This window comes from Montipora foliosa, chromosome 3 (assembly GCF_036669935.1).
Source record: "Montipora foliosa isolate CH-2021 chromosome 3, ASM3666993v2, whole genome shotgun sequence".
NCBI lineage: Eukaryota > Metazoa > Cnidaria > Anthozoa > Scleractinia > Acroporidae > Montipora > Montipora foliosa.
The window spans coordinates 67,386,824-67,399,323 of NC_090871.1; the positions used below are offsets into that span (position 1 = coordinate 67,386,824).

The 12,500-nt window shown below is 37.3% G+C and overlaps 1 protein-coding gene across 5 annotated transcripts in view; it reads right to left on the reverse strand.

Annotated features, from left to right (window-relative positions):
- LOC137998073 (ephrin type-B receptor 1-B-like) overlaps window positions 1-11,335 on the reverse strand; it is a 23,992-nt gene extending 12,657 nt beyond the window's left edge. For 2 of the 5 annotated variants that reach the window (XM_068844481.1, XM_068844477.1), the window contains exons 1-5: window positions 8,397-8,521; window positions 8,253-8,307; window positions 5,242-5,377; window positions 1,753-1,847; window positions 936-1,605 (exon numbers count right to left, since the gene is read on the reverse strand). In XM_068844481.1, the coding sequence (XP_068700582.1) occupies window positions 936-1,605; window positions 1,753-1,847; window positions 5,242-5,314 (838 nt within the window). In that variant the 5' untranslated portion in view covers window positions 5,315-5,377; window positions 8,253-8,307; window positions 8,397-8,521. Of the gene's footprint in view, window positions 1-935; window positions 1,606-1,752; window positions 1,848-5,241; window positions 5,378-7,754; window positions 7,913-8,252; window positions 8,308-8,396; window positions 8,537-11,084 lie in introns of those variants that run through there. The other 3 variants (XM_068844478.1, XM_068844480.1, XM_068844479.1) reach the window with 3 other exon arrangements.
- Window positions 11,336-12,500: the final 1,165 nt, after the last annotated feature.

The window sequence follows — 12,500 nt, forward strand, 5'->3', positions numbered from 1 at the left end:
TCTAAGGTAATTAACAATTATTCCATGAGCGCGCGTTGGATATGAGATGGTAAATAGCCAACGAGGGGCGTAGCGCCGAGTTGGCTATAACCACTCTCATATCCAACAAACGCGAATGGAATAATTGTTTTATTTAATTCCTTAAACTCCAAAAGTTTAGAAGAAAATCCTAGCGAAATCAAAAAAAGTTGATGAAGATGCGATGTTGTGTAATACCTCGTGGTCAGACAGACGCAGGCTCATCACAAAAACATTTCTTACCTTTTCGCGTATCTCTAAGCTTCGAAAGTGATCCAAACTTTCCACAAAAACGTTTTTCTTTTGCTTTATACCGAAAGAAATTTCGCTTTCTGGCGTAAACGTTTTCAGTTTAGCAACGCTAAGCGCAATCATTTACCATATAAGGTCAAACTAAGGTATATGAGCTGATAACCGAGATTGAGTGAACCAATCAGAGCACGAGAATTGCATTATCCGAGGTTGAGAATTTAATAATCATATTTATCTCTATGCTGAATAGTGCCACATTTGAAATTGTTTGTTTATTCCAAAACGAATTAAACAGCCACCAAAAGCTGCAACTTCAGACTGTTAACACTGAACGTAAATAACTGACTAAGCTGAATTCCTCTGCAAAACAAATAAAAAGTTTACACGTGCATTTGGATCAATACCAAGTGTAGAAAGCTGCAAATGAATGTAAAAGAATTTTAGACATTATTTTACTGCTGTCCTTGCATGAAAAGGCATCACCAAGCTAGCATAGAAGTGGAACAGGAAAATTTTATGTAATGTTCAAAACACAAGCAGCAGTGTTTTATCTGGGTTTAAAAACACGAGTGTTAGACGTTAGTTTTGATAGGCTGTTAGGCTCATGAATTATTAATGACTTTTTGAAGCTTTGAACATGCCATGGACTGGACAAAGATCTGTACCTTGACATCTAGAAGCCGAGTTCTCCCATCCAGGGTTACAAAGACATACGTCTTTGGTCACTGTGCTGTCTGGAAGGATCCAATCTCCAGTTGTTCCACAACAGGCATCCAACTCTTGTGATGTTGCATCTGAATTAGCCACACATTTCCCAGAAACTTTCACAATTGCAGATTCATTTGTTGGAGCTACTGTTTGTGGCACAAGTAATAGACTACCAGGTAGGACCTTTCCTGGGCAGACTCTGTATGTTACCACAAATGAATTCAATACAATGCACGCGCCTTGGTCATGAATAGCAAGGAGTACCTTTGACGTTCCTTCCTTGATAGGAAGTGATAATTTTGCAACTACCCAAGGAATGGTAGATATGTTTGAGATATTTCCAGGTAAGGACACTGTTTTCATTTTACTGTATTTTCCACTTCTTGGATCAAAATCGGAGCCATTGGATTCCTCAATAACTTGATATTCATACACATCAAACTGTTCCTTGCAATTTTGTAAATTTTCAAGTAATGCACACCGCAATGATATCGTGTAGTTGATAGTGATGTCAATATGTTTTAGTTTGTTTGGATAAAAGGCATTGCTCTGCAACCAATTGCTTGGTTGTTTAGCCTCGATATCACAGACAGAATATGTTGATCCCTCCTCTGCAGGGGCCAGCCACTAAAAAAAAAATAAAAATAATGAACTGTCACCCTTAAATGTAAGGTGCCTGGGGTCATATTAACTTACAAGATGCATCAATATTTAGCAAAATGACTTCAACAGTCGAGACAAATTATTTATAATAACTCCTTTTTTTAATCTCACCCCAGAAGCCTTTGCATCACCACTTTCTTTCTCTGTTTTCCAAAACCAGCTTCCAGGTCCAGTTTGACCAGGTTTGGGTCTCTGCAATAGGATTGCTGTGTAGTGATAAAAAAAGCAAGCACATACACATGATAAGAAATAATTATCAAATACAATTTTTAAGACCTTTCCAGGCTCATGTGAACCCTTGTGTTTGCACTAACAATGGAGTAAAACTAACTGAGTGATTATATGAGAGTTTTTATGTATTTTATACCAAATTTTATGGTACTTATTACGAAATGTGACAATAAAATAAACTTGATCACAGCAGCAAACTTTTGGGCCCAGTTGTTCAAAAGGCGATTTATGCTAATCCCAGATAATTTAAAAATTAACCAAGGAGTTTATTTCTTCACTCCCAAATGCTGTTCAACGCTGATATTTGGCAAAACTTTACATTAGAAGAAGTCAATCTCGAAAAACAAAATCAAGCAAAAGAAACGTTCACAAAAAATTGGAAACATTAAACATAATTATTAAGTTTACACTAATCCTGGATTAAGTTAATCATCTTTCAAACAACCGAGTCCTGGGGAAAATGTTGCAAGAGACACATTTCCCTTGCACATTAGACATGAAATGTAGGAAAACTGTATCTTTGGGGAGTGTTCAAAACACTGACCCCTTGAGTCCATGGACTACCCTGATAGACTACCCAAATAGATTACCCCAAAAAGTACTATTTCAAGTGAGTCCTATTGACAGTAAACAGCGTCACAATTAGTGCTAAGCCATAAACATCCATTTTAAACGGTGTTGGTCAACAACCCATTTTAAAAAGGTTAGCCAGTCAGTAACTGTTGTGATAGCCAATTACTTCATGTAAGGGAAGTGAAACTGGTGCCATTTTTGAATTTAGGTGCATGAGGCTGTGCAGACAAAAATAAACAAGGCACATACAATGTACATTTAAGTGTATATTCAGTTCTTTCAATAGTACTCATCCAAGATAATATTTGTTAGAGTTATTCTAAGAAGATAAGGAGTATATTTGTCACCACCATCTCCTTATTGTAAATACCCATAAAGATCTCTATTTCATATTGGTAAATATATTATTGCTACACTTCTTTCAAAAAATTATAGGTTCTTGAAAAGTAGGCCTTGACCAAACATGACACATATCTTCCATTCTAACTTTTCAAGTATGTAAATAGTCAAGCAAGTTTCACAAAAATTGTTCATCAACAATCTCAATTTGCAAGGCCAAGGTAAATGTTGCAGAAAAAGAGCTTCACAAACTTTTACATTCATTTTATCTTCACAAGGTGATATATTAATGAAATCTTATCAACACTCATTTTTTCACTCAATTTATTTTTTATTGCCCAGTAAATGAAGTTATAGAATGCCTCTAAATGAAAAGAAATTTGGATAAAATATATTTGAAACAAAATTCCTGAAGTTTTTTTCTTTTGTGGTACTTTTTTAAACAACTGCTACACTGTTTTCTTAAACAACATTTCCATGGTTTGCTTAATTAATTAATTAACAGGAAGTATTATATGCATATATATTTTAATAAGGCACAAAGAAGCCACAGTTTTATAAATGTTTTGAAGTATGAGATTTGAGGCTCTATGAGGAAGAAAAAATTGTTTCTCTCAGTGTCTTCAATTAAAAGACTTTTCAAGGCACATTGCTGCAAAAATTAAAAAGAAATTAAAGAACTGCTTTTTCAGAAGATGCAAATCATAGGTTCCAAAAAGATTATGGGACTTCCAAGTTCTTTACTTTCGATGCATGGACAAGTGAGAATGTAAAAAAAATTGATAGCAAAAAAAACCCGAGGTGTATTGTCTTACAAAAAAAAAACACAAGGTTTGTAAACCACACCACAATCAAATATTATCGAGCCGATATCACTGGCCAATTTTCCTGGGCGCTAATTAATTACCGACTCCTGTAAAAGGATTTTAAGCACGAGCTAGCATAGGCGCGGTCAAGTCCATGCAGGAAATGGCACTTAAAAACGCCTCGAGGCTTTAGATTCAAGTGTTCCCTGAAAGCAATTTGCATTAAAAATACTGCTGTCGCTTAAAGAATTTGCATGTATCGAGAACATTCCTGTTGTGAAAATTCAATTCCTTTGTAAACCTGAATTCAACCATGCAAGCCTCCTTCTGCGAGAGTTCCGACACGGCGTATTAAGAATTTACACAATCAAGAAATGTTGCGAACTTTAAGTTTCCATTCTTAAAGAATCTTCTCAAAAGCAGCTGATCTAAAGCCTTTCTCTGACAGTTGTTTACAATTTTCATTTATCTTCGAAATCTAAACATTTGTGTTTCGCTTCCAGCTTGTATGCAAATGTTTCCTCTCGGTGTGAGTGCAGTGAACAAAAGATCTAGAAACGGACAGTTTGTTGTCAATGTCCTGATTTTTCAAATTTAAGACTGTCAAAAAATTACAATACGAAAAGCAAAGAACATGGCATCTGTTTACAACCCAAAGAATCCGCCGTCCTCTTCAAATTGTGTTCGGTACATTCAAGGCTTGAGATCATTAGCAGACGAAAACCTCAAGCTGAGAGCCATTAGCAAAATAAAAAGGTGTTTTTACGACAATAGAAGCTCCTTGGAAAGATACATTTCACGGAATCAAAGGAAGCGAAATATATATTGCATCTAAATTTTTCGAGGGTTTTCTTTAAGAAAAGGGAAGCTGTATCAATCGGAAGTGACAATCTGGAGGCGATAATTGCTATGCAAACATAGGAATATCCCAAAAAAAACCACTCAAGTTGAGACGGTATAAAATACGGCGTGTTGGGTTTCAAAATAATTTCGAGCTTAGGGCGTGTGATTAACGAAAAAGTAATGATCACAAAGAACCAAGCGTTCATAACGGATATAGAAAGTATTCACATTACGTCCTTTGACTAAAAGAAAATTTTTGTTTCGCAGAGGGATGGCAAAGAGTACGTGCTTTTGTTTTAATTTCGAAGTAACTTACTTCATGTAGTCAACGACGCGCATGTTATTTCCTTAAACTACACTCTTCCTTTAGCCGAGAAAACGCTATGATTCCGTTACCGTGTTTTCACTGTTCATTCCCTAACATAGTCTGTGGCTTAGCCTTGTCCGTTTCTCTTTGCACATAATAAACAGTAGCGACCACCCAGTGAGCTGGGCTCAGAGTTAGCTTTCAATAATTTCACAACATGTACAGTCATTATTCCTTTAAGCGTCCGAATGACAGATCTTTTTAGCGCTTGGAAAAGTCACGCACATCGGACAATGAATCTCCTTGCAGGTCAGATTTAATATGTAGTTTTTCACAACACCCCTTCGTGAAGTAAATCCGTCACATACAGCGCTACCCTTGGAGAGGAAAGCCACAAGCCGTGAATTGAATATGTTGTACTTAGAGAATTCGCGACCACAGAATATCAGATTACCTGCCTTAAATCGAAGAAATTCAAAGTGAGAAATAACACAATCCTACCTGTTTCTCCGGTTGAAAAATGAAAGAAAGACCAACCCACTGTAACAACGAAAACCCACGCTTTCCACGACATTCCTGTCTTCCTTCTTCACCACCATTCAACCGCAGTGCTTGTGTTCACCAGTGCAGCGGGGTTCTTGAACAGAAAAGGAAGTGAATTAGACGGAAATGACGTAGTTCTAACGATTACTGTGTCCTTTTTTGTCCTTTAGTCCTTTTAATTTTCTCTTCAGCACATGTTCGTTTTGTTGTTCGATAAAAGTGACAGGAATACATTTTCTATCCATCATTAAATTCTCCACTCTTCGCACGATTTTCCCAACTATAATGGGCAGTTCTCGAAGGACAATCAATTTTTGCGTAATCTCTTTCGAATCTCTTAATTGTTTTTTCCGATCGCTTTGGACTCATAAACATGCAACGAAATTTGAATTCATCAATTATTGAAAAGTGTAAATCATTTTCAGCAGGTGTATCCTAAACTCCACGCGAAAAATTTGAATAAGTCATTAACTTGCCTCATGAAGGCAAAAAAATATGCATTGTTCGGCTTTTGATATAGCGCGAAAACAAAGGGCGACAAAAACGGCTTGGAAGTCTGATCTCTCTCGACCCGTATTATCAGTTGTAAACGTTAAGCCTTCATTTGATTGATTTTATTGACCTCCAGCTGATTAGAAGCTAAGCAAAAGAGCGGTGTTCGGGGAAGCCCACAAAGAGAGATTAGGATGGATTTCTAATGAAGTATGTTGTGCATTTTAGCGTTATATGACTTTATATTTCCGCTAATTCATTGTAATCCTTATTAAATCTAAAGAAGGTGCCCCGAAATTAAAATCTGAGCATAAAAAATGCTCCAGGCTCCGGCATCCGTGAGCCGACCAGCAATCCCGGAAAACGACTTATGAGGAAATTGCTGTGGTTCAGCAGATCCCGACTTATCTAGATTTCTTTCAAGATTAGAAACTCACGAAAAGGATTCAATTTGGAAAAAAAAAATGCAAACCTTATAAAACGCCGACAGTTTTACGAGTAATTAGCTTGTGCAAATAAGCCGCGAAGTGCAAAGTTTTCATTGAAATCGAGAAGGCAAATAAATTCGAACAAATAATGGAATACGAGTGTCATAAACAGTGTGTAATCTGCCGTCAAAAATAAGTTTTAGTTCATTGACGGAACAGACGGAAAATATGCACACACCTTCACTGCGCTTAAAGAAACGTACATCATTTTCCTTTAATTTAGCACCACCATAAATCACTCTTTTTGAATGTGAAATTCTGAGTAAGCAAAAAGCCCATTTGACCATGTTCACTAAATAACCGTGATGATCATAGAATGTCATATTAAAAAGTCGACCGTTTGTGTTTTAATTAAAGCTTTTTACCGAAGTTTAGGGTTAGTGTACTTAGCAGAAAGACCCCGAAAAACCACAAAAAAAAAAAAGAAAAAAAAGAAAAGGAAAAATTTTGTTCGAATATTCACGACAGAAAATCCGATTCTTCGATTACAAATTCTGAATTTCCATTCGATGGCAGTGATAAAAATCGCAAGCCCATGTGCACTACAATTTTGTCTGGAAGGTCCAAAGTCTGAACAGGAAAAGTATTGGAATTTTGAACAGGCTCTGATGTATTTTAGTCGCTACATGGTGTCATTGTTTTCAGAGAAGTTACCAGGTCCCAGTTGTTCGAAGGGTGGATAGCGCTGTCCAGTGCATAAATCACTATCCACTTTTGCTATCCGGTGGATAGCGATTTATCCGTTGGATAGCGTTATCAACCTTTTGAACAACCGAGGCCAGGGCGTTAAACGGCTGCAAATTGAGTAACTAAGAGTACCGGTACTTGCAGTCCGAATGAAAATATCGTTCCCACGAGGTAAAACTTACACATATTTATTGATCAGTACTTTCCTTCGTTTCTTTCGCTCCCTCCAGTTTTCGATAGTTGCTGGTTTTTAAAGCTGATGAAGTAGTTTATAATATTGGAATCTACGTAAAGATGTATTAAACGGATGCCAGACACAATTGAAAATTAAAACTTTCCAGAAGCAAGTTTAATCATCCTTAGGCCCATTTCAAACGTCGAACTTTTCATGTGCCGAATCTAATTCAAATGAGCGACAACAATAGATTTTTCTCATTCGCATTTGCTAGGCCGTAGCCAGTATGAGGCAAACCGAGGCACTTGCCTCAGTCATTTTTAGTGATTTTTTTAAAATAAAGCGTGATTCTAGTGTTGTCTTTAAAATGTAATCCTTATAAACACCTAAAATACCTAGGAAGAGAATTTAACCATGGACATTGCCTCAGTCATAATTTTTTTCTGGCTACGGCCCTGATTTGATTCGGTACATGAAAAGTTCGACATTTGAAACGGGCCTTAGACATATATACTCGCCGCAATATTCATGTTTGCCGATTTAATATAGTATGTCACGAAGTTTGCCTTGATGTCTCCTAGTGAACGTGTACACCGCCCACCGGTGAAGAAAGGAAACATGCAACTTACCACTTCCTGTTCCACTCAAATGCTTGACATCGTAGACATTACAAATCATTTTTTATATTACACACCCGGAGCAATACATCAAGTGGTTGTGGGGTTGATTTCTGATATTCTTTAGGGATCTCTCTAGTTGTGAGAAAAAACGTTCATCCGGTGGGCAACTGTAAGATGAAAATACTTTGTTTCTAGATAAGAGAGACCCTGGGAGCGAGGTTGAAGGGGAGGCTGCTGAATTATTAACCGGGACGGAAGTAAAAAAATTAAACTGACATCTGCTTTCTGTCTGGAAGAAGGAAAGCCGGATCGACTCCACGTTCAGTCCACAAGCTACGAGACCGACGAAGGGTTCAAGTTGATGTATTCTTAAATAGCTGAATACGTAAATCCTCTTAAGACTTCTTTTTCCTGAATGGGCTCAAATATCCCGTACTCTGAGCCGTGTGCAGCTAGAACAAGAAATGTAGAAGCTTTTCTATATTTCTCTTTCAGGGTACAACTTACCGAACACACCCAAGCTGAACGTACAACTTTTTCATACTATGTTTTCCAGAGTTCTCTACAACAACAACAAATTTTTAAAAAAATAGCTGAATGTAATCTAACTGTGTCGCGTAAGTGGTGATAACTACTAAAAAGGCGACTTACTGTTTCTCTCCGTCGGCCCATTTACTGTTACCACGGTGAAAATCAAAGTTTTGAGCTATTATCGCCAACAACAATTCATGTCAGTTTCCAAGCGGTGCGCTCGTGCCGAGTTATCACGTGAATGAGATCTCAAAATAAAGCACACGTTTCTGATTGGCTGTGCGTCTGCGCAGTGATAAAGGTATTTGACTTCAGAACCAAGGTGTTACAGAAAATTTAGGCTTAAAAGATCAGTATGTGCTTCGTCGGCAAACATGGTAACTTTAATCGTGAGCTAATAATTTTTGCCATCTTGTAATGAATTAAAGTACACCGTGACTGAACACCGCGAAATGATAATGATGAGAACTCAGATAAACTAATATCTTGCACACTTAATCAAAGTTTATCCCTTTACTTTCTTTATAAATTAATCATGTTTTAACTGTTTGTGTTAATCGCGAGCGCCTGGAAACTCACATTTATCGACTGACTCATTTGAGGTCACTCTCGGTGACAAACTGAGAGCAGCGGTTGATAACTGTATTTCATTTACAGTGTTCAACAAATTAAAGATCTTTCCTCCAGCTTGTTAATTACAAGACTACCCACACAACATATTATTAAAAGGACGTTTACGTGTTGGTAGCAAAACTGCCAGAGGCTCCACGGGCACGAATGGTCCTGGTGATATTTAGCGGCCACTGGCAGGCGCCTGAAAATTTTGGAGTGCTCATGTTCTGACGTTACCTGAGACGAATCAATATATTCAAGGCACCAGTCATCATCTATTCTTAGAAAATAAAAGCGTGCCTGTTTCCTATATCATGGGAAACTTACATTAATAGACTGTTTACTACAATGCGGAGCACTCAAAGAATTAAAACCATTTGATACAAGTTTTGAATTATTCTCGTTGCGTGCAATGAAGTGTTTCCAACGCTATATCGGCAAATTTCGAGGATTCTTGAAGTTTATTTCTAATGAACAAGCATTTTCTCTTACCTAGTTAAATTTACAAGTCCGAGTCATTGTCATTGTTTGGGAGAATCATTCAAAGATTCCCAGTTTTCTTTGGTCAAATGATTTCCTCCATGTTGCTTCCTAAATAGATCACCGTGAGACTTTTGTGATTTGTTTCAATGGACTGCCGTGAAAAATATCACCCCTCAGAAATATTAAGGTCAAATATGACATACATTCCTAGCTGATATTCTCAACTGGGGGAAGCTCACATTTATTAAAATATTGTATTCGCCATGATTTCTTGTACAATATCCTAAAAATGTTTAGAAAACCAAAGTTAAGAAACGAGAAAGTTGCCAATGTGAATGGTCAAAAAATGTGCCAAAAATAATATTGCAAAAGCACCCAAATGTTTATAACCATAAACCCAGTTTTTTCTTTATTTCCCAAATTTGTCATTTTCATCGCGCGCCACTTGTTTTTGTGGTGTGGTTTATCGCGTGTGAATTTTCAGTTTTTGCACACACACTGGCAATAATAAGGGTAGTTTTTTTCCGTAAACTTTGTATTGTTAGCCCATTTAGTTTTTTTGTTTGCTTTTTTGGCTTTTAGTTTGTTTTTCATATCATAGGACAATACAGTAGTGGTCCGGCACGGTCTACTATTTTGTGTTTTCATTTTTGGTTCACTGTTTCTATTAGATGCCCTCCGGATTGCTAGGCCATTATTAAAGCTTAATTACAGTAGTATATTTACAACTTTGCCAATGGAAAAATAATACACCCTTCCAAAATTTGGCTTAAAATTACTATGTGGTAAAATAGTGCATCGATATGAAGAATGAAAACCTTCCGAGGAAGACTTTTCATAAAGTGAATGATGGGAGAACAATTGCAAGTCATTTTTATTCGTCAATTTATATCTTTCTTATAATTATCCCGTTTATAATGAATAGAGACAAATGAATGATTGCGTGGTTGCTTAGCACTGCATGATGGAGGCCGTTTCAGGATTTCGTTCACAAAGTCAAGCAATTTTTATTCGAGCACTCCACAGATACCGCGAGTCTAGTTTGTGAGCATCGAAATTATCTTCTTCTGACCTTTCTCAGCTACATACATTTGAAAGCATGTGTTTTTTTTGCAACCATTAGCAACCACGGCAGGAACCCATGGGCTCCTGCAACCACTAATGTTTTAAATTTCGGCTGAGTCCTCGCCGAGGAGAGATTTTGGTAACTTTCCTTGGAGATGACCAAAACTGATAATGGCCAATGGGGGCAAAAATGAAGAAATGATCATGCATTGGAAGAAAAATTATTATGTGGCCAAGAACGGCTTCGTAGAGAAGACATTCAGTTTCCTCGCATTCAAAATTCCCTGACTGAGATGTGGAGGGAAAAGTTCTCCCTGTCTACTCTCTCAGTACAAAAAAAATAATCATGGATCCGCGGAAGAAAAAATAAACAGAAAATGATAGGTTCAATTGGCACTTGAAACAAGAGGGAATGAATAAATCATGAATACCAGAAAAACCTGTAACAGAACAGATAGCAAACAGATAAGTGTCTGCGACAGCATTAGTTATATGTTTCTATCCTCCATTCAGTTTAGAGAACGCCGCTTGATGTTGATAGGCATGTTAACCTCGAGCTCATAAAATAATGAAGAACAAAAAACTCACTATGTCCTTGCTTGCTGGTTATTACCAGTGTCAAAAGTAATGCTGATATAAGAACAGTACCTTACTATAGTAGAAATGCATCTTCACCCTTCAAGTGTTGGTAAACACCTAGTCTCCCAGTTCTGTAACAGGGATTCATATAGCTTTTAAGACTTTTGCTTCGAAACGCAGCCGGTTTGGAAGGAAAACATATCTGCTTCTCGATCTACTTCAGTTGAGGTGTGTGCTTTGAAGAGGTTTCAGTTTTCAGATAGACAATTCTCTTTCCTCTGACCTACGTAGTGCGTATAATTGATTCGATAATTGTTATTTGCGTGCCCTACTCAAAACGCTACTTTCATCATGGCAGAACTTGATATCTGTGTCTAGTTATTTTATGGACTTTTTGTTTAGACAGCAAGATTACTACGGAGGTAAACAAGGTAATCGTTAACCTTATCTTGCCTGCAGGGGAGAGATAAGGTGAAGTGCGGTCTCTTATCAGGGTTATTTCAGAAGGGTAAATCATTAGCTGCCTGTAATTTAGACCAATGCAAAGCCTTCAACCACTTGGAAACTACTTGAAGTGATAAGTCAATTAGTCTACTCAGTTAGACCAGCGAATTAGTCGACTCAGTTAGACTAAGCGATCTATTGCACTATTGGTGCTTAATTGTAAAGTAAACGGGGGAGTATGTTTTTGAGATTCGCCACTTGCGTATAGTAAATTTTTATTCCGTTTTCAGGATTAGAGGGAGAGTAGTATTTTACAATTATGTGTTGATAAACGTTCTGCATTGTTCCACGCATATCAGATGGTGTTTCAGTAATGACATTAATTCTGCTTTCTCAAGAAACGGACCATTAAAAGACAGTAGATTAATTAATGTCTTTACATATTAAGTGACCTAACTGCCGCAACTATTCCTACCAGTAAAAGACTACAGATTGGCGTCTTCGGCTTTTGCATTTGCGAGCTAAGGAGCTACCTAAGCCAACCTAAGCCATGATGGAAATTGTAGGGGAGAAAAACATAACTGGGAAAGACAAAGGAGAGAGGAAAAGTGTATTCCTCACGTTAAAAGCATTTTGCGAAACAAACTGATATCGTACAAAAGACTACACGGATTTCCTAAAACGTCTTCTTTAAAAAAAGATCGTATGAACCAGTTGACACTGATATGATGTTAACAAGCGGTTAGCACTGGAAAGATCATGTATTGCGGAGGGGGGAGGGGGGAGGGGAGGATTGTTTTGAGTCCGTCTTCTCGCTCGGTACGACTTCGCGAATTCTCTCAGAGGAAATGACATCACGCAAACAACTACACGCCTCAAAGCGGTATTTTAAACAAGAACTTGTAAAATGTGGGAAGCTCGTATTATTTCAAGGTTAGGAACTGTTTAACTGATCTACATGAACAAATTATATTTTAATAAATGGTCTTAAACATATCGGCCCCTTTTTTTTTCATAAACATGACCTTTGTTATAGTTTGA